Genomic DNA, 23,944 nt, shown 5'->3' on the forward strand with positions numbered 1-23,944 from the left:
CATGTTTTCGGTCATTTTAATCGTTTTCTTCCCCCATTTTGTTGTTTTTTATTTTCTTGTGCATTCCACGTTTTCCCCGCGTTCCCCCGTTAAATTTCGCACACTTTACGATATCAAAATATGACTTATTCACTTTTCCCATCGTTTAACTTTTTGTCACTTTTTCAAGCGTCGATCCAATTTTTTGCATCTTCTTGTCGGCCATTAAAATGGCGTAGCGTCCCCTTCCCTTCGTTGTTTGGGCGCCAAACGCACTCATTTGTTCCCGCGCATCACCGCGTACCCGGATCCGATCGCTCATTTGCCGATTCATTTTTCCACCCCACTTCACTCTACTTGCTGCTCTCTGTCCGCTCGGTCGCATTTTCTGCGGCTCCGGTTTTTGTTCTACGATGGCGATAATGAAGCATCGGTGCACGGCGTCTGGGGACGGCCGTTGCTCGCCGCAAAATCGTTAATAACCTCAACATGAGGTGAACGTGTCATTTTTTCATATATGTTTAAAATATATTAATCAAGACCGTACTTCGTCGCAGCTGAAGATGAGTGCATTGATGATCCATCACCTGTTTGAATGATGGCGTCCGATGGCGGCACGCAGAGTGCACCTGAATCGTCCCCTTAATGTAACTACTTCTTCGATGATCTACATACCATGAGGTGACGGCATGGATCCGCAATTACCTTGAAAGTATCCTGATTCCTTTTTAAGCGTGTGACGAGCTCAACGTTGTCACCATGGTGATTACAGCCTGCACCATTTTCGTCTCAACGTACATCGGCCTGCAACGGACATTTTTTTTTTGTCAAAAGCCATCCCTCGATAACATCCCACCATATTCATAGCGAACTGTACGTCCTTCGTCCATTTCAATTTAAATATTCCACCGCCCTCCGCGAGAACTCTACCTTTTTTTGATCGTTAACGAACTTAGCAACAAAACCCAGCTCCATTCATGAACTCTTAAGTCTGTATTCCTCGCATTTGTTTTTTTTTATACTAAGTGAAATGTTCTGGTGATCACCATGCCTAGTGCCTGTCTTCATGTCTGCTTGGAAGTAACGTAGAATAAAGAATGTGTGGTAATTAATTTTGTGTTTTCTATCGTCAACAAACACCACCCCCGGGTAAGTCTCTTTTAAATTTTTGTTCTTGGGCATTCAAGGCAGTCGTTGGTCTGAGGTTATGCGCGGCAGCGATGCTTCCACTTCCACGGCCTAAAATCGTTTTTTTTTTTGGTTTTCGTATAATTTGACAAAATTAATCGCGCGCAACATGACAAAATGGCGCCGTTTTTGACCAGGTCTTGAATGCCTTTTTTTTTCTGAAGTTGAATGCATATGCACTTTTGTTGTTTTTTTCATATGGCTTTTTGTATTTCTGTGATGTTAATGGGGGGATATATTAATTTTATATTTTTAATTTAGTTCAAAAATTTGATGTCATTTTTTTATTTTATTAGTTGCATTTATTCTCATGTGTGCATGTGCTTTCAACAATATTTGCATTTAAAAATTTTTTGTTTCTCATGATTGCACCGTGTGAATTAAGTGAAAATTATATTAGATGCTCATTGATTTTTGTGATAAAGTAAAAGACGGCACATTTGTTGCCATGTCAACTGATAGTACTCAAACCGACCCACCCCAAGGTGTGAATATGGCCAATGAGTCACCTCAAGGTGCTGTGGCGAGTAGGAATTTTAACTTCCCCATTCCCTCATATTCAGGCGAGCCAGAAACTGTTGAATTTTTTATATCACAAATTAAGGACTTGCAGAATTTAAACGGTTGGGATGATCCCACGACTCTTATGTTTTTAAAGTCAAAACTTTCTGGCTCTGCCTTGTATTTTTTTGCGACCAATCCCAGTTGCTTGGAGTCTATGACTTTTAACCAGGCTTGTGACAAATTGCGTGCATTTTTCAAAATGCATACCCCTTCTTCTGTGTCCCTTTCAGAATTTCAAAATATCAAATTTGAAACTCATGAGAGTATTCAGAGTTTAGCACATCGTGTTGAACGTGCTGCTCACTCTGCATATCCTTTTATTACGGATAGTGCTGCCCTCACCCAAATAAAATCTTACCAATTTTTGGCGGCTTTACCATTGAATATCAAGGACAAACTACTTGATGTCGACACGTCAAAGTTTACCGATTTAGTCGACAAGGCTAATAAGTTACACTGTTTACATGTAACAGGCCAACCAAAATTGACAAATGCTATGACTAGTGCTCAAGTGCAAATAGATGCCTTGGCCGAAAATTTACGATCTTTAACAACATGTGTCACTAAATTAATGTCAAATTGTCGTCTTTGTGGGGAAAGTCCACACCCACTTGTTGAATGTCCTTTGTACATTCGCGTCTCTTCCGTTAATGAGAAAACTGTTTTGCCCAAACCCCAGCAAAAAGCCTCTCCAAATTCTAACAACACTTTTTGTGTATTTTGTGGTAGAACAAACCACTTAATGATTAATTGCCGGATTTACAATGGGGGTCAACCCCTTAACAATTTCTCAAATCAAGGTCAAAATAGGCCTCAAACTCAAAATTTTTTTGCCCCTCGTATTCCATTTAGGCCACGAGGTAACTTTAATTTCCCCAACCAGTTTGTTCCACCCCAACATTTTCTGTCGCAAAACAGATTTTCATCGCCGGAAGTAAGACTTAGTACTCCAACACAAAATGGAGACAATTTAAACTGGCGAGGGGGTCATCCATGAGGGACGGCTTGGCCTCGGTAACTGATTTCTCATCTCTGGTCCCTCAAAATATTAGTGTACAGGAGACTGAATCTGTTCAATGTAAGAAACATAATACATATCCAGATTTACATACCTTTTTAAATAGCTCCATTGGTAAAGATACTATTGGGGAATTTTTGTCGAAATTTTCAAAGCCTGATGAGTCTCAATGCAAACAATCCGAATCCATTTTTAATGTTCATTCTGATAACAAGGTTAGCGACTTACCTATACTTAATATTTCAATTGGTCATGAGATATTCCCAATGCTTTTGGATTCAGGATCTTCGGTCAGCTTATTTTCAAAAGCTGTTTTCGAACAGATAAAATCTTTGACAAAATGCAGATTTCTCTCACGCACTGTCACAATCAGGACTGTAAATTCTAACTTATCATTTTCTGCGTGCGCTGAGGTTTCATTTAAAATTGGTAAAAATTTCTTTAAGCACCCATTTTTTGTTGCTGATTTTGCACCTTCCTCTTTTTATGGGATATTAGGTTATGATTTTTTAACCCGTTTCAATGTGTTAATTGACACTAAGACCGGCAGTGCCACTTTTGATAATTTTAAAGCTCCTTTAATGCCTCAAACTGACATCTCACAACATTTGGCCAAAATTAATTCTCTGCATAGTGACAAGGCTTTTTCTGTTGCTCTTAAAAACAAATTAATTATCCAACCGGGGGAAACTGCCATTGCTAATTTTTCGTTATCTGACATACCGGTCAAATCATCTGAAATTTATTTTATTCCTACCGTTAATGACATAACTTGTGAAATTCATCCCGCTGTGCACTTAGTCGAGAAACATAATTTCTCCTCTATTATCAGAAATATAGGTAACAATCCTCTTCATTTAAATAAAGGTATGGTAATGGGTCATGTCACTGAACAGTTTGAAATTTTAAATGATTCTTTGAATGAAACTACATGCTCAAGCAATCAATCCCAATTTTGTCACCAAATTATTGCATCAGACGAAGTATTAAAAATCAGGAAAGAGGAACTGAGTCCTTCAGATTTTAAATTAGATCACTTAAATACTTCACAACAAGATATTTTATTAAACATTTTGATGAAAAATTTTTCTGTGTTTAGTAAATCTGTCAAAGCTTTAGGGTGTTCTGACATTGTCACTCCTTCAGTCATTTTGCGTAACAATAATCCAATTAAGGCCTTACCTTTTGAAATTCCTCAGGCGTTAAAAGGACAGGTTCAGGAAGAATTGGATGAATTAATTGAGGCTGGAATTATTTCTAGAAATGTGAGCCACTATGCGAGTCCAATGATAATGGTACGTAAGAAATCTGGGCCTAATGAACCACCTAAGTACCGTATGGCATTAGATTTAAGATTATTAAATTCCGTCATCGAAAGTTCCACATACCCACTTCCCAAAATTTCTACGTTAATCAATGCCGTCTCATCCTATAAGTACTATACCGTTTTAGATCTGCATTCGGCCTATTGGCAAATTCTCCTTCCCAATCATCTCCAAGATATTGTGACTTTCTCGACCGAATTTGGCTCTTTTGCTCATAACCGTTTGCCCTTTGGCCTTAAGGTAAGTAGCAACATTTTCCAATCTGCCGTGGATCAGTTAATTGATGAGTTAAAATTGCTAGGAATTCACGGAATTCATGCATTTCAAGACGACTTTTTGGTTTGTGCCGAAAACTTTGACCAGATGGTATCTAAGCTCGAGGCTGTCTTTTCTGTTCTCTCCAAACATAATCTAACTTTATCGCCATCTAAATGTGTTTTTTTCCAGACCGAAATTGATTATTTGGGATTTCATATATCACACAACTGTATTCAACCTATTACTTCTAATATTGCCAAAATTACCAAATTTGCCCCACCTCGCACTGTGCGACAGGTCAAGAAATTCTTGGGGTTATGTGGATTTTATAGGCATTTAATTCACAAGTATGCTGAACGTACCCATGTGTTGACACAATTAACCGCAAAAAATAAACCTTTTGAATGGAATGATGTTCACCAAAAAGCTTTTGATGATCTCCAGTCTACCTTTTTTAAGCAGCCTTTTGTGGTTCTTCCAAATTGGAATGATGATTTCTATTTAAATACTGATGCTTCACTTCAGGGAATTGCTGCTGTATTGATGCAAAAGAGAGATGGTATTCTAAAACCCGTGTCTTATTTTAGTAAAGCTTTGTCAAAGTCTGAACGTAATTATCCTCCAATTAAACTCGAGTTGTATGCTATATATAAAGGAATGACAGCATTCAAGACATACCTCTTTAATAGAAGATTTATTCTCATGTCTGACAGTAAGCCCTTAGAGCGTTACAGCAATGTAACCTCGCCAGCCGATGTTGTTACTCGTTGGTTGTTAGAAATTGGTCAATATTCCTATACTTTTTCATATATCCCTGGCCCTCAGAATATTTTAGCAGATTTCTGTTCTCGGAGCCCTGACCCCAATTTACATGAATCAGCTCTTCAACCCAATGCGGATAAGGAGTTGATCCTTCCCTTCACTGATATTTCCACCCCTGACAATATGCTGTGTGATATACCCTCTAATACTCCTTGTGTTGAATCCACTAATGTGGTTAATTATTTGAGACCGCACCCTACTTCCCTATGTGAACCTCAGTCAGGTCATAATTTAAGCTCTCATTCATTTGTGTGTGCCCAAACTGATGCACATAATGAAATATCTATTAAAACCTTTTTACGTGAGCAACTTAATGATCCGTACATTAAAGAAGCTGTTTCCTTTTTGCAAAAGCCTAATCTGCATCATGCTCACAAGCTTAAGGATTTTTTCATTTGTCCAACTACAAACCTATTAATGCATGTACGCAACAAAACTTGTTTACCTACTATTGTTGTTCCCGACACATTGAAAGCTAAAGTTTTGCAAATTTGTCACATTTCTCACACCGGAATAAAGAAAACGTATGAGGTAGTTGTTAGTAAATATTTTTGGTTAGGAATGTATCGGGATGTGTCGAATTTTGTTTTATCATGTGATTTTTGTATTCGACTGAAGCCCTATTCCATTAAACCCGCCCCATTGCAAAATATTTGGATTCCGAGGAGACCTGGTGAGTTCTGTTCAATCGACCTGGTAGGTCCAATTCGCCAATATGGATATATTTTGACGGTTACTGATCATTTTTCTCGTCACGTTGTCCTTTATCCTTGTAAAAATATTACTGCTAACACAATAGTTAAGCACATGTTGAATTACATTTCTCTATATGGTAGAATGTCGTATCTTCTGTCAGATTTAGGCCGTCAGTTTGACAGTGATGTATTTCACTCTCTGAACAAGGCCTTAGGTGTTACAATTCAGCATTCTTCTCGTGCTCATCCCCAGTCCAATTCGATTTCTGAGAGAATTAATAGTCAAATCAAGTCTAGTTTACTGTCTTTACTCGAGCAGAATGTGTCTTTAGAAGTTGCTGTTATGGTTCACATGTCTATATATAATGGGACAACTCATTCATCTACTGGTTTCACTCCTAACATGTTGCACTTGGGAAGGGAACTATCCTTGTTTTTTGACACTTTTGATAATGACGTGCAACCTCGATTTCTTAACACCTCACATTATATACAAAATGTTCTGCAGGATCTTCGCCTAATCTATGAGGAGGCGTACTCTTCTTTACAACTCAAACAGATCAATCAAAACAATAGGCAATTGCCTGCTTCTCACAGTCGAAATTTTAAACAAAATGATATTGTATACATGAAGTCGGCTGACACTTTTAAACCTAGATTTGATGGTCCTTATACTGTAGTAAGCAAAGTAGGGGAGGTAAATTGTAAAATTAAACTCTTAGGTGATGACTCCGCGCAACCTTTTGTAATTCATGTCAATCGTTTACGTTTAGCCCCACCTCGCAAAAGCAATTTAATGTCTGTTAACACAGATAACAATGTGTCCCACCAACCTCAGCATCCCAGTCAACAAACCCGTTACTTTCTCCGTAGTTGTAAGTAATTTAATCATAGGGTGTGCCACTTGCTGTTATGTACGGGCAGTCGTGCTGGTCGTGATTGTAATTCCGGAATCCGTATCATTTTGCTTGTGATTCTCTCTATGTCTTTTATGAACGTTTTTTTTTCTCCCCTATGTTTGTTTTCATTGAGGGGCACAGTGATGAGAATGTATTGTTAATACACGGCAAGTCGATCTCATTTTTTCTATTTTTGGAAATGTATTTTTATGTTTTTTTTATTTTTACGTATGACAGGACGCTGTCATATTTTTTGCTGTTGGTACCAACATATGTATGTCAACATGTGCGTAACAATTTTTCCTCCACATAATAATGTCAATCTCTCGATTATGTCCTAATATCTACAACCGGTTTTCTTTATTATGTCTTACTCTTCATGCTTATGAATTTGTCCGTCTCAATCTTAGTGTGTCTTCAACATTCAATTTTTTTTCAAATACAAATTTTGTACTCAGTGTGCTCCTGGTAATTTGGTGCACTACGCTGTTGAACTCTTTAACAATATGAACTGTTTAAAAAAAAAAAAAAAATTTCTACTTGAAATTTTTTACTCATGTTACCCTAATGTGTAACACTTGACATAGATAGTCAAGATAATGATTCTAATGTTTTTTGTGCATTAATATGTTTCTGTATAATTTAATGCATATCGAGAATGGTCATATTTGAGGGTTATTGCATTTTTTTGTATTCATACCTTCTACATGTGTTGGGTTGTTGTGAATTTTTTTTGAATGTTTATATTTTTAACTCTTGGTATGCTATGTGTTGTTCACGTAATCACAACTGTGTGTACTTTTTTGTCCTTTTGGTTGGTCGTGTGTGGCAAATTGTTGTGTGAGCAGGGTGCAATCATGACATGCAAAAAGAAAATGCAAACTGTTCATTTTCTTTGACTTACCCATTTTCTACCTTGACGATAATATAAAGCTGTATCCCATGTCTTTTTTTTTGGATGTTACAACTCTTTATGCATTTGAATATATATGATGTATGAATTTGTTGTGTAAAGTTTCGGTAAATTGGAGCTGGACTTAAAATTTTCTTTTTTTTCTCTTTTTTTTTCTTTTGCTTTGCCAGTGTATGTGATAATGCATATCACATTTTTTACCCATTTACATTTTTCCCATGTTTTCGGTCATTTTAATCGTTTTCTTCCCCCATTTTGTTGTTTTTTATTTTCTTGTGCATTCCACGTTTTCCCCGCGTTCCCCCGTTAAATTTCGCACACTTTACGATATCAAAATATGACTTATTCACTTTTCCCATCGTTTAACTTTTTGTCACTTTTTCAAGCGTCGATCCAATTTTTTGCATCTTCTTGTCGGCCATTAAAATGGCGTAGCGTCCCCTTCCCTTCGTTGTTTGGGCGCCAAACGCACTCATTTGTTCCCGCGCATCACCGCGTACCCGGATCCGATCGCTCATTTGCCGATTCATTTTTCCACCCCACTTCACTCTACTTGCTGCTCTCTGTCCGCTCGGTCGCATTTTCTGCGGCTCCGGTTTTTGTTCTACGATGGCGATAATGAAGCATCGGTGCACGGCGTCTGGGGACGGCCGTTGCTCGCCGCAAAATCGTTAATAACCTCAACATGAGGTGAACGTGTCATTTTTTCATATATGTTTAAAATATATTAATCAAGACCGTACTTCGTCGCAGCTGAAGATGAGTGCATTGATGATCCATCACCTGTTTGAATGATGGCGTCCGATGGCGGCACGCAGAGTGCACCTGAATCGTCCCCTTAATGTAACTACTTCTTCGATGATCTACATACCATGAGGTGACGGCATGGATCCGCAATTACCTTGAAAGTATCCTGATTCCTTTTTAAGCGTGTGACGAGCTCAACGTTGTCACCATGGTGATTACAGCCTGCACCATTTTCGTCTCAACGTACATCGGCCTGCAACGGACATTTTTTTTTTGTCAAAAGCCATCCCTCGATAACATCCCACCATATTCATAGCGAACTGTACGTCCTTCGTCCATTTCAATTTAAATATTCCACCGCCCTCCGCGAGAACTCTACCTTTTTTTGATCGTTAACGAACTTAGCAACAAAACCCAGCTCCATTCATGAACTCTTAAGTCTGTATTCCTCGCATTTGTTTTTTTTTATACTAAGTGAAATGTTCTGGTGATCACCATGCCTAGTGCCTGTCTTCATGTCTGCTTGGAAGTAACGTAGAATAAAGAATGTGTGGTAATTAATTTTGTGTTTTCTATCGTCAACAAACACCACCCCCGGGTAAGTCTCTTTTAAATTTTTGTTCTTGGGCATTCAAGGCAGTCGTTGGTCTGAGGTTATGCGCGGCAGCGATGCTTCCACTTCCACGGCCTAAAATCGTTTTTTTTTTTGGTTTTCGTATAATTTGACAAAATTAATCGCGCGCAACATGATAGGGAGAGGCGAGAGGAGGCCACAACCAGGGTTGTCCGATTTTTCCAACTCCGGGAAAAAAACGCACCAGACAAAATATCATTTCAACTTTTTCAGAAAATTCAATTCTGGACTAAAACTGAATAACTTAACAATAACAAATATATTGATTCTCGCAGGGACATTTTTACATCAAATCATCCCACATGCAGTTGTATATACACAATATATGAAATAATAGATTTTTTTTATACAGTACGTTTATAAAACAGATGAATATAATTTTAATGCATTCAGTAGCAATCATAAAAAATGTAGGGGAATGTGAGGCAAAGTGAAATACCAGTTAAGATGAGTTTTTCAAAATGAACAAATTAGAAATTTGTTTTGAAAATTACAGAAGATAAAGAAAGAATATTATATTTTTTAATAAAACTTGCAACGAAACATAATTTATTTTTGACAGTAAAATTGTTCCTCTAAAAAAGTGAAATTTTTAGTTTTTGTCTGGAGCAAAGTGAAAAATGAAATATTTATCGAATGAAATTTGTTCTATTTGATAGTAAAAAAATATTTTTTAACTAATTAATCAGCAAATAAAAGGATAATCCAATAAATGAAAAGATAATCAAACAATAAACTAAGTTATTTTTCTTCATGTATTAATTTATTAATTGGGTGAATGAATAAGTGAATGAATGAATAAGATAATTATTAAATGAAGGAATGTAAATAAATTATTTAATAAATGGGAGAAGTAAGTGATTTAATAAATGAATGAGTAAATGAAATGAACTATTTCACTTTATTCCACATGGACTTTACTAACTGAAAAATATTTAAAATACAAATAAGATAAATATTAAATACTGCACCGAATATTAGAAGGTCCCAATTAATGTTTAAAATGTTAATGACGAACTGTAGTATGTGGTACCTTCAAAATACTTTTTGACATACAACAAAATATTACAATTTGATTATCAATTTTTGAAAATTGCTTGTATTATCATATGCTTTGATTTTCAGGGGTAATCTTTCTTGACTGAAATAGACTATATATGCTACTATATAGTTAAAATATTACTAGGTAAGTGGAGCTAAAAGGAGTAAACATTTCACCATTTCACTTTACCCCACATTCCCCTACCCCCCCCCCCTTTTTGTTTTAAAACATAAAAATTGTAAAATGTAATAGTCTCACACATGAAATACAGTTCAACTGTAGTGAATTCACAGTCCCAAGAGGCCAACAAAAACCTTTTGAGTTAAAGTTTTGCGCTAGTTCTCAAGAGTTTGGGACCCAGTGAAAACTTGGAGATAAAGGAATATTCAAGTGATAAAGCTTCGAGTTATCGAGGGTTGACTGTATATATATATACTAATAATAAAAAAGCAGAAAGTCTGTTACGCGCATAGGGCCAAGACTGTTCGGCTGATTTTCATGAAATTTGGCACAAAATTAGTTTGCAGCATGGGGAAGAGCACATCTAAGCATTTTTTCGAACATTCGACCTTTTTTTATTCCAGTTTTAAGCTCATTTTCCCCATAAATTTGATAGTATGGGGAGAAATATTTCATGTACATTTTTAAATCATTCGAAAGCTGGGAATTTTCTGCTTAAGATGAAGTTTGTTCGAAGTTTCTATGCATTAGGAAAGCAGAGAATTGTTTTTAGAAAACCAGAATCTAAAACTTACCTCAAGCAAGCCAAACAATTTTTAGTGATTGAGCTCGAGAATAAAATTACAAAGATGAATAAATTGAAATATTTTCCCTCCAAAATAAAAAGGTATGTGTTTTCCCCCTCAATTTTTATGGTTTAATTATGCTTAGCAAATCATTAAAATTAATTGGACCTAAATAATGCATTTGAAATGTTCTTTCTAAAATGTTGAATATCGGAAAAATTAATTTTGCTTTTTAAGCTCGAAAAGAATTAAAACTTTTACAAGACTTCTGCTAAGCTCTGTAAGCAACACAATTAGCTTTTTTTCTCTTTTGTCTTATTTTTTATAAATTTAATAAAATTTAGTCCAATTATACCTTTGGTTGGAATTTGTGTGGTATAGGTTTATTACTGCCGATTCTGATTTATAATATTTCTTTTCCCCAAATGATAAAACTAATTTTAATTAATTTTAGGAAGAAATGTCCACTTTGTCTTCCATTTAAAGTTTATTGTTTGGTGCTTAATTTAATGCATTAATATCAAATATTATATTTCCTCATAACCAAGCTGATCTAATGAATTTAAATTCAATACACAAAACAAACGTTTTTGAAATTCACAAATGTAAAAGTTATCCTAATTTTGGTTTGATGAAAGCAAAATTTCTAATTTCATTTGTAAAGTCGCGTAAGTAATGTAATAGAGTGACATGGTGAACATTTGACGACAACATAGATATCATCTTGGAATACTTGAAGCTAAAAGTGATGCCTCAAATTCAATGATAAGAATATAAGAGTAAATGCAATTCTGATTTTGTTTTCTTTTGCATTTTTTCTCGCAAAAAATAGTTGACGGAATAGAGGCTAATCAACTGGTAGCCATAGATGGCAAATTTTCAAATCTGTCCAATTGATGTAGTTTTTGAGAAACAATATATACTGAATGCATAACGAAGTTACCTGTAAAGTTGGGGTCCCCCCTAAGGGCAAGGGCTCACCACCTTGATATGGCGAAGACCCCGCCCCAAAAGCAAGAGCTCCCCCCCCCCAAAAAATGAGAAAAATATCCCTCAAAACAACCTCTCTAAAAATTTCAATGACACTGTGCGCCATGATCCCCTTCCCCCCCCTCTTTAGGTGGGCACCCATACAAGCAAACCAAATGACTATTTAATATTCTAAATGGGCAAGCTGTGCAGGTACTGCTTGTAATGAAATAAAATAAATTGGCATTAATAAAGAAAATGTTTCATTGAAACAAAATTGAGTTTTTTTACATTAATATAAATTTAAAGCCGAACTTTTTTGTTTTGGTTAAAGTTCTTATTCACTATGTTTCCACATTTGGTTTAATATACAGGTAGTTATCAAAATAATGGAAACACTTGGAAAAAAATTTCGGAATCGCTACTCTGCCGTAAATGTTCTGTTTATAAAGAAGCCCTACTAACTATAATCACTCACACTGGTGAACCCAGATCGTGATTGAGTTCTGTGGTCACTTTTGCTGCTGTTGTTCACTTTTTAGATGCTGCAATCCACTTCAGCACCCGTTGGTTTCTTTTACTGGGCTTCTCTTTCCTTCCACTGTTTTACTTTGCCAAGCTTGTCTTACCGAAATGTGTGTATGCTAGCATGACTTTAGATACTGTATCTCTAGAAACGCCAAAAAGTTGGGATGTTTCAGTTACATTTGCTCCAGCTACGAGGCGTATCCGGAAAGTAAGTACCGTTTCGTTCTAATGCCGCTGCAGCGCTGCTGTCGGCGTTCAGTGCATGCGTACTTGTTTCCTCTGTTCATCGGCTACAAACTCGCGCCATTACGGTTGATTTGTCTTGTGTTTTGCGTTTACTGTGGCCGTATATAATATTTAAAAAAATCTATGATCCCGCCGACTGCGAAATTCGTTCTGTGGTCCGGTTTTTGAATGCAAACGTAGAGGAATGCTCAGTGAAGGAATTGTGTTGCTGCATGACAATGCTCGGCCCCATACTGCTCGTGACACTCAAAGACTAATTGAACAGTTCGGTTGGGAGCAGTTTAATCGCCCGCCGTAAAGCCCAGACTTGGCACCGTCTGATTTCCACTTGTTCCTGCACATGAAACGAGAACTTGGAGGTAGGCGCTTTGCTTGTGATGACGACGCAAAAAACGCTGTAAATTTATGGCTCTCTTCATTGGCGGCAAGTTTCTTTGAGGCAAGTATAAATAAGCTGGTGAGCCGCTACGACAAGTGCCTCAACAATGGTGGAAACTATGTTGAAAAATAATTTAAGGTATGATCTTTCATGTAAACATTAAATAATCTTAAAAAAAAAAAAAAAATATAGCTTTTTTTTTCAAAACGGTACTTACTTTCCGGATACGCCTCGTAGATGCGCTCCAACAATTTGGTCTCTTTAAAAAATTGAGGTTTGACAGTTCACGCGCTTGAAAAAAATCCAAGACTTCCAGAACTTCCGTTAAACTACCAAATACTACCAGATGATATACATTGCTATTTATAAAAAAAATAAATATCTAGTTTTATTCTTTATTACTTACAAAGAGCATTCAAAAATGTCGCTTTTATTCACAGGTGTTTCCATTATTTTGATAACTACCTGTATAATTGGACTTAACGTGAAACTTCTTGTGGCATTATATGGTTCTAAATATGTATGGTATTCCTTGATTTAATGATATGTGTCACCAGTCCGGATTTGACAGCATTGAATGTCTATGCTCCTCAATTTAACAATATCCTTGATTTAACGATAATTTTTCCAGCCCCTTGACAATCGTTAAATAAGGGTTATACTGTATGTATATTTTTTAATTTCAAATATTTATTTTATAAATTATAACAAGATTTCATCAAGTAGTTATTAAATGCAAGAATACAAATGTACACAAATCTTTTGCGAAATGTATTCGATTGCAATTTGCTTCATAAAATAAGTTTGTTTTAAAATTAATAGCAATATAATAACGCAAATTACATTAAACAGCTATTTTATTTTGTTAAATAGCTTTACTTTTACAGTATAAAATTGCTTAGAGCTTGTTGCATAAAAATGTAAATAACACTTTTTGAATTTATTAGATTATGATCCCGGAGGATCGCATCTTTAGTGAAGCACAAACAATCTATTATATGGGCAAGGGAGGCATAGAAATTTTATAATTAAGAAAGATTTTCAATTCTGTTTTTTCTTTCAACAATACTCATTTCAGTTTTAAAAATATTTATTTTAATAACAACATCAAAACCTCATGTGATGTATTCATCAGACTTTATTATTACAAAATATTCCTTACAATTTCAATAACTCATTTTTGAGAAAATAAATAATCAAAACTGTTGATAAAATATTAGAGTTAGTATTAATCTTTTTAGTTTACACACTTAAAGTTTATTTCACAAAACTTACTATATCAGTTATAGTTTTATAATTAGCTTGTACATCAAAAATTAATTAAAAACAAAAAAACATTTTTGAATAACTTTAATTGAACAACAATATTCAATCTTCAAACGTTTAAGCAATTTATCATTAACAACATTGAAAAGATTCAATACTAATAAATACAGTTTTAATACTTTAAGAAAATTCTGCATTATAATCTGTAACTCAACAAAATTGTTTCAGCTAGTGCATATTATAAAAATTGAAAGTTTTATCATTAACTGCATGGCTTTTTTTATATTACTAAATACATAAAAAATATATTTGTATAAATCAAGCTTAATAAAAATTTTTTTGAAAAAATATATTTGCATAAAATATAAGAGTTAAAAATGCACAAAGATTGAAAGCTTTATCAAAAAATATTTACAAAATTTTCACAAAAATACAACACATAAAATTTTCTCTCTAACAATAAATACTATTTACAGCATGGTGTACAGACAAATTCTTATTTACAATCATGGCGATAAGAAACATAATATAAATATATATCTTATTTACAAGCACTATGATTTGTCCAATATCAAATCCCAAATTTCATAGAACAAAAGCGGCTTTGCAAAGAAGGAGTTGCCTTAGTTTTTCAAGAACATTTAGGCATCTGAAATACCATAAACAAAAAAGGCAAGTTAGAACACAGCTTTTATACATTAAGACTATAACACTTTGAATTTTTTTAAATTTTAAATCATATTAATTTTAAGAGGAATTAAATGTTTTTCTTGCTTTTAGGTGAATTTCATAAAATCTAAAAAACTAAACTACAATACTAAAGAAGTTGAGTAAAAATAAATAAAAGTACTTCAAAATATATTTGAAATTCAGCCTATTATTAATGCAACCTATAGATTGGCTTGCCAGATTTCTGAAATGTTCAGCCACAATGTTTAACACCAGAATACTTCCCCCCACTCCTTAACCCATTAATGCCGGTTTCGAAAAAAACAATAAACTGTGATAATTTTATTAGTATTTATTTATTTTATGTCTATATATTATAATTTTTTTCCCGGTTGGTATATTTTTGTACCAACCGGCATGAATGGGTTAATGTAGGAAGTATTCAAAAGGGTACACACCCCCGATTGCTTTTTTAGAGTGTCTTAGATGGTAGTTCATTCTCACTGCTATGAATAAATGGTTATTGATTATGAGCCTAAACCAGGGGTAATAAATAATACATGATGCAAACAGATGCATTTAAAAATTTTATTTCCCACACATTAATATTTTTAAATTACTTTAGTAAGAAGAAAAACTTTGAATGAGGAATAAATAATTTGAATAATATTTACATGTTCTTTGCATTAGCTAGGAACATTTTAGAAAGTCTTTTTTTTTTTTTAATTTTTTTGTAAAAATCCTCTTTGGCAAACCTGATATTAATTTTGCAAGTCAATGATAAAATCTGTCCTCAGAGCCAGACTAACGTAAGTCACATGATCGCTTTACTTTACAGGAGATAGGAAAACCATTTGCCTAGAGCTTGCAAAGGACAGGACTTAACACTGGTAACACTCTTTTAACACTGGTAAATAATTGCAGAGGATTTTTTTTTTAGAATTACATTTGCATGGCTTGATGTGGACTATGATTCTACAGACAATGCAGCAATAAACAGAAAATCGCAATTTTTGAACTTATGTCAGTCTGGCTCTGAGGTACAGAAATGACAATGTTAAAATTTGAAATATTTCTTCACACTTAAATTTAATTACAGATGACCAAAAAAGTCTAAAGATATTTATCTTTTACAAGGAGGTGAAGTAAACCGCATGGGACACCGGGATTTTGTATGAAAACCTGAGCCTGTCCCGGTCAAACCGGCATGTCTGGAAAGCCTGCCTATACTGCCATGCTAAGGGGTCATTCATTAATTACGTAAGGGTCCTGGGGGGGGGGGTTGGAAAAATCTCTATGTATCTTTACTTGGAGGGGGGGGGGACAAACTCATTCTTACATAATATTTTCCATGTCGGTATTTTACATTAGAAATTGTGCCGTCAAGTGATCTGGCAGAGATTATGTTCCATTTGCATCTGGAAGGTAAGAAACGTGTTAAGATAAGATGTTTTTCATTTGTTTTACAAGGAATGAACAGTGTAAAATATAATAAAAAATCGCACTGTGTATGGCATGTTTTATTTTTAATTAATATTACATCAAAGCAAAAAAATGTCGAAAAACAGTCAGTCTAGATTCTAACTTTTCAGTAAATATTTCTTTTCGCAAAAGGTTAAATTAAATAATGTGAATTTAATGATGATTCCAGTGATGTAACGATTACAAGATTTGTTATTTTATTTTGAAAAAAGAAATAGAATCTTACGTAAGAATAGGGGGGGGGGGTGAGAAATCTTACGTACCCTTACATGGGAGGAGGGGGGTCAAAAATTGCCAAAATCATCCTTATGTAATTAATGAATGGCCCCTAAGCGCAAAAGTTGGATCTGTATCTGAGTTCAAAATGAGAAATTGCCGTTTAAAGTTGTGTGCTCCATGTATTTGATACAAATACAACTTTCTCATAATTTAAAAAAAATATATTTCCCATTCACAAATGACCATAAAACATGGTATTTAGGTAAAATATGTGATAAAGAATCGCTCAATGACCACAACTCAATTTTGATAAGAAGTACAGATATGCCTTTCTCTTTTGTGCTTATGCAAATCATTATGCTTAGTCTCATATTGCGTAGAGTTATTTTACGATTTTCGGAATTATTGAAAGAATATTTTGCTATGATATTAAAAACAATGAAAATTATACTTGTGTGTAATAGTGAAATATGTTAAAATTTATAAAATTTAATGCAACAGAAAATATTGATTTTTTAAGGAAAAAAATAGTTTTGAAGTTACTAACCTCATAACTCAACTAGCATTGAAAATTACAAACTAAACTCCATGAAACTAATATTAGTGTAGAACACTGAAGTATGTTAAGATTTAAAATTTCAATGAGAAAGGAAAAACAAAATTTACATAAAGTTTGCTCTCCTATGTGAAAATTCATTTAACTAAATACAGTAAAATCCTGTTACTACAAATACTGATGCAACCAAATATCCATAACAATGAACAAAACATTCGGTCCCGTTTGAAATGCCATTAAGATAATGTATAAAAATTCTGGTTTCAATGAAATAAATTTATTAAAAAATTCGTTACAACAAAATGTTTTCTCAACCTTAATTTGAATATTTTTTACTTAACATTGATTTTGGAAATTAAAAAATGACTTTCACGTGTCGTAACATGAAAACTCCGTTGGTGCTTTTGAAACAGAACCATTTAAGATGGATATCCACTCATGCTGAAATGTAAAATGATGTGCGACAACAAAAGCCAGTGTGCAAACGGTCAGCAAGCTTTCAACTTTTCTTGTGGGTAGTATAAGTGACGTTAATGAATTAGAATCTTTTATAATGTCCTCTGGGACCAAGTCTCTCGTACAAAGAAAAACAGCACATTTTGAGAAGACGACCAATGAATAAAAGGTCAGTGTTTAATATTTTTCTCATTGATTTTTCAGAGTAAATGATGTCTTTAGTTATATTTTAGATTGTTACTAACAATAAATGTTGCAGATTTAATTATATTAGAAAGTAGCTAAGCGAATTAAAACTTTTATAACAAAAAAGAAAGTTTTATGACAATTCCGTAACAACGAAATATTTTAACGGTTCCTTGGAGTTCAAATAATGGGCTTTTACTGGGATTATATTTCAATGTCAAAATACATACAATTAATAAAAAAGAATAAAATTAAAGATGAATGAAAAGCAAAGGACATTATGTTCATGCAAAATCAGGCCAGGCTCCGGGGGTAAGTGACCTGTACACCTAGGGTGGCAAATTTCATGATAGCAAAATGTGAAGCGGCAAAAAAGAAAAAAGAAGAAAGAGTATGGAGAGTATGGTTGGTGATTCAATATATATATTATTAAGAAAAGGGGATGGCACTTGCCAACATCACTTGGGGGCGACAAATCTACTAAAGCCGGCCCTGTGCAAAATCATTGTTTGTACATTTATTTGCATTTTACCTTTCAATTTCTGGAACTAAAGATTCTCCATTGGAAGCAAAAGAGGCGAGATTGATGGCACAAGAGTTTATTTCATCAATGGAATGCATCGAGGACATAAGCTCGCTTAGTAAATTACAAACTTCATTTAAGCAGTGGGTCAGTTGTTCCCCTAGGTGATGAAAGAAAATAAAAGTTATTTAATTAACACATTAACTGTAGTGTTCATGTATCAAGTATTATTTTGAAAAGATGAGTCATATGATGGTAGTATTCAACTAAAACAAATCTACAAAACTAATAGAGGGATGAATGTGGAATATGTACAAAAAGTCTGAAAATATACACACAAACAAAAAAAAAAGAACCTAAACTTATATTTTGCACTAAAAAAATACAATACTCAGGTAATGCTGATTCAAAATGAGATTTGTGAAATTTATTGGCTAAGACTACTAGTCTGTAAAATGAGCGATTGTACAAATCTGTAGCTCCCATAAAATTTCAGTCAAATATATTAATGCACGGCCGACAACTAAAAAAGGACTTTTTAACATTTTTTTTTCTAATGTACCTCTCAATTATGAATGATAGTTTTTAATGCTTACATTTAAGATATCAAAAAATAAGATCTTTGAAAGTCTCATGAAAATTTCAGGTGGTCATTTTTTTTTTTTTTTTGATATGGAATAACTCAAACTGAAATTGATGGTCATGTTCTGCATCAGATTACAGTTATAAAATTTCAATGGTTAAGAATTGGTATGAAATGAATTCTTTAAAGCTGCCATTAAAATAAACAGGATTTCTACTTCTCAAATATCACTACAAATTACAGACAAATAGAGCAATATTTTTTGCATTAAAAAAAAAAAACTTTAACACATGAAAGAATTATACATAAATAAATAGCTGGGAACTTAACACTGAAGTGACAAGTAACAATTGGATAATATCTGCTGAATATAAGAATAACTGTTACTACTTACGAAAAGTAGAGAAACCTTCAGATGATTTATTTAATTACCTACTGATAATTAAAAGAAGGCAATAGTATTCCCTAGCATTTCTTAGAAACATTCATTTCAGCGAATTACTGACCCTTTTGAGTAGGACCTGATTACCCAAAAGGCTCGGGAAGCTGGAGCTTCCTTTCAGAATTTTTAAGGGGCCCAAATATGAGTGTAAAATTATGCTTAACACTTCCAGTTTCTGTTTTTAACAGTGCTTTTCCAAGAAATTGCAAAAATTAGTACGTGCTTGCTAAATAAAAATGTTTGAAAGAATTAAAACAATTATAGAAAATGAAAACACATTTGATAAAATGTGGTCACAAGCTATATTTTTAAATGAGGGATTATATTTTCAACTCTGTTACAATGTACTTTTATAACATTTAATTTCCTTTATAAAGTCAAATATGTCTATATTTGTTAAGAATTCAAAGGCAACGTATGTAATAAACAAAATTTCTGTCATTCTGTAAGCTGGAATAAACTTAAATCAGAATTCTGCTGGCCCACTTAGTATTAGTCAGTGTTGTATCAATGTGCATAGAATATTTAGAAAGATTTTATGAAACAAAAAGTGGGTGGCCCCAAAATGAGACTGAGCTAACCCTAATTTCAGAGGTTAATCGGATTCTGCTTTTGAGGGATATACAGGAAGAGGTTTTGTTGAACAAAATGAGTGCAAGTTAATATTCTTAAACATCATTACAAGACATTTTCTTTCACAAATTAAGAGATCTTACTCATAAATAATCATCAATACCTTCACAATCAGAACTTGGTAAACAAACATTCTTGACTAGTAACTGATGTCTGACAGAATCAACAGCTGTAGCTATCTTCTCATACTGACTCCTTAGTGTGGGAAGAATGTCAACAACAGATTTGAGTACTTTTTCCTGAATACAAACATTCAATTTTAATTATTTTCAAATTATATTACACTTGACAATACTGCATAGAAATGAACAAATAAACAGATATATTTGAGGTATTGAGAGCCCCTTAGAGATGAGCCAGGCTCAGCCGGCACCGGAATCTAAACTACAGTTGAATTAAGGAATTTTAATGGAATAGCCATTTGGCCACAAAAAATAGTGTAACAAGTGAGATATTCCATTAATAGGGATCAAAATAACACATTACATTGGTTTGGTACATTAAAAATGTATTATATTAAGCGATATACTCTTTTAACCAATATTTTAATAAGCGGACTCGACTATATTATGAAACTTCTGAATTCAGCAACTTTATCAAAGATACTATTCTAATTTCTTCTCAGTTTTTATAAGTCTGTTAACAATTTTTATTGCACTAGGAAGGTGGACTAGCACCCAACTGATTTCTTTGATCCATACTGTTTTATAAAAAGTAACTGAATTATTAAGATACTGTAAATCATTTTCTTTGTACAAGTATAGGCTAAATAAGAATATTAATACTATTAATAACAAAAGAGTACAATGAAACTGAAAAAGTTATAAATGCTGCAAGGTAAATGAATTAGCTGATAAGAGAATAACTGCTGATAAATGACTATTAACAATAACTGCTATTTTATTATACTTATTATGGATTTTATTTGATATTTCTTTTAAATATGAATGTTCAGTGAGAAATTTTGGTTTACTTCCACAGAATTCATTTGAAAAATTTCCTCTTTACTTGCATTAGTCTAATTGTTAACAGCCTCCTTTCTCTTCAGATAATAATCAATATGCATTTAAACCCTAAGCTGGTTTTGGATTTGGTTTTAGTTTTTTTCTTCAAATACTACGCTACACACAAACATAGATTAGTTAGTTAGTCCATGACTGCTCAAGCCATTTGACCTTGAGTCTCCCAGTAGAACAAAAGAGTTAGACAGACAAGCAAGTGCTCATTCATCCTGGTCCTCTGCTAGTTATTTATCCTGGATGACTAACAGAGAGGACACACATTATTTTGCATGCATAATAATTACATCAGAAGGATTTCCAATTGTACTACATAGAACTTCAAAACAATTAATAAAACAAAAGCTGGAAAGCAAAATATAGAGCGAGGGGGAAAAAACCTGGCCAATAATTTTTAAATATATTTCAATAAAAAATAATTCATTAATAAAATTCAGCACATAATAATAAGAATAGATTTTTGCTAATAAATAAATTGCTTATAAATTGGCTATCTTTCTTAGTGAGGAAGAAGCAAAATTCCTCATTGAAATTTTCAGCAACGGGTTGCATGCCTTCTGCTTTTATTCTATCTGATTCCTGCTGAAGCAATTGCTTCAGAGCACCCAAACTTTTGTGTGGTTTAGTGCAGGTCTTAATGTACTAAACGGACTATGCACTGTAATCCATAGGGTTGAGATTTTGCAAATTGGGTGGTCATTCCGTGGATGACATTGTGTCCAGTAGAATGAGTCTTGCCCCACTCGTGTCTTTTTGGTGCTATGAGCTGATGAAGAGTCTCGTTAAAACATCTAGTTTACATTGCAGAAGCAGTTTTGGACCCACAGAAGTACAGCAGCTACTAGAATGTTCTGTTGGTACACTTTTGTGATTAATTTTAATGCCTCATCCAGAAAAACCAGAGATGTTTTGCTACTTGCACAAATTCTGCCTCTGATCATGACCAACTTTGGATTTTGGCAATGTTCAGCAATTTCTGAGCTGCTTGCAGTTTCTACAGACCAGTTTCTATTATTCTTGGGTTATGAGAACCTCAAACCCAAGCAGACTCAGAGTTGCACTAGTTTTGGGGTAGAGGAGTTGGAGTCAGGAGTAAAGGCTTAAAATTCCAATAGTTGGAGACAGTCCATTTCTCTCAGAGTTCGGGATTCTGCCAGTGATGCAGAGTCAGAGTCGGACTGATTTTGTGGTCAATGTTGGCTCTTTGAGAAGGACAATTCTGATGCAATTACATTCTGTGCACGCCGACTGGGCGCTGGATGAGGCGGTTTACATCATCGCTAATCAGCGATTGGCACATGCCGAATTAGAGTGTATAAGACGCATGTTTTGGAGGAATGACTGAGCTTGTAGTTTTTAGCTTTGAGTGAATCGATAGATGTTGATAGGGAAGCTGTTTTTTTTTTGTTAATTGTCATTGGCTATGCCTTTCAGTTACATTTATAAATAGTTATGTTTGTAATAGTTTTGTTTAGTTTTCAAATAAACTATGAGTTTTTTACACTTAGTTAGTTTTCTTTCAAGATTGTTATATGGACACAGGGGCGGCAAATAGGGGGGTCAAGAGGGGGCGGTCGCACCCCCAAATGTTTTGAGCAGAATGATAGTAAATGGGTGAATCCAATTTATGAAAGTTGGAAATAATGTTCCTTAAAAAAATCTCGCTGGTTCTCAGTAACTATTTGATGAAACTCGACACATTCTCAGACTAGAAAAAGTGTTTTTCGTTATTTGGAAGTAGATTTAGAAATTCATCAAGCATTTTCAGAACATAGAAAACTGATAGAGAAACATGGTTAATTTCAACTGAAGAAGACATTTCCTCATATAGGCTAAATATTTCATACTTGTGTGCCCAGTGTAACGATGGTATGTCCAATATGAGAGGCTCGTGCAAAGTGATATGGCTGCGTGGTTTTCACAAGAAAATTCTTGATATTTTACATTCACTTTTACGCTCACTTTTAAAGTGTATATTTCATGAGTGGTCATCGCTTTCTTCTGCTAGAAACACGTTTCAGCTGCTCAATGCTTTCATAGAAACTTCTTAAAAATGCATTTGATTATTGAATCAATAAAAACATCTCAACAAATACCTTTTTATGGGGTTCTATAATTATGCAATCTTGGAGTGACACAAGATGGTATTCAAAAGTTAAAACTATGTAAAAACATTTCTCTATAGCTTCAAAGCAGTGTTTTGACGACTGGAAGAATTTTTGTAAAACGATTGTTTCAATGGTGAAAAAGCTCATGCCTTTTAGCATGTATGACTTCGTTTGAATTTTTATTCAATTTGTTTGTATAGAGGAAAGTTTTTGAAAAATGCTTTACTCTATCAAAACATCTTTAATCCGCTACCCTTAATTTTTGGAGTATTCAAGCCACAGTTCAATCTACAATTGATCTGTTGTGCACCATACTACCATAGTTCAATCTACAATTGAAACTGAAAATTGATTTTACATAGATGTATATTTCAATCAAGCGTGAAACTTAAAAAAAAAAAAAACTCTTCCTTCGTGCCGATTTTAAAAAAGCGAAAAAAAAAAGTGACAAAAATCCACATGATGTTGTGAAGTTAAACAGTGATTTTTTAAATTTTGTATGAAGTAAAAGATTCAGTTTCCAATGAAATTAACACAAGATTTGATGATAATCATTTTTCTGTATGGTTGGCTCTATATTATTTGGATTGGATTTTGAAAACGTAAAATAAAATGTTTCAATTATGAGTAAAATTTTAGCATGAGGCAAGAAAAATTACAAGCAATATACCGGCAGACCAGTTATCACATCTGGAGACCGCAGTTTCGTCAGTCCGGAATAGTGAATAACAGACCTGGAGGCAGATGACATCTCATTTAAGTTGCGACTGCCGACGAGACTAGATTATTCAATGATGAAAAATTAAGCTCCTCACAATTTTTGAAGTTGCTTGGGTGATTTTGAAGAGCA

General features: G+C 34.0%; 1 protein-coding gene across 1 annotated transcript in view; it reads right to left on the minus strand.

Moving 5' to 3' along the window:
* Positions 1-14,578: 14,578 nt before the first annotated feature.
* LOC129230369 (uncharacterized) overlaps positions 14,579-23,944 on the minus strand; it is a 42,082-nt gene continuing 32,716 nt past the window's right edge. The window contains exons 7-9 of the mRNA XM_054864767.1: positions 20,071-20,206; positions 18,319-18,469; positions 14,579-14,867 (exon numbers count right to left, since the gene is read on the minus strand). Of these exons, the coding sequence (XP_054720742.1) occupies positions 14,804-14,867; positions 18,319-18,469; positions 20,071-20,206 (351 nt within the window). The 3' untranslated portion in view covers positions 14,579-14,803. The remainder of the gene's footprint in view (positions 14,868-18,318; positions 18,470-20,070; positions 20,207-23,944) is intronic.

Source organism: Uloborus diversus, chromosome 9 (assembly GCF_026930045.1).
Source record: "Uloborus diversus isolate 005 chromosome 9, Udiv.v.3.1, whole genome shotgun sequence".
Taxonomy (NCBI): domain Eukaryota; kingdom Metazoa; phylum Arthropoda; class Arachnida; order Araneae; family Uloboridae; genus Uloborus; species Uloborus diversus.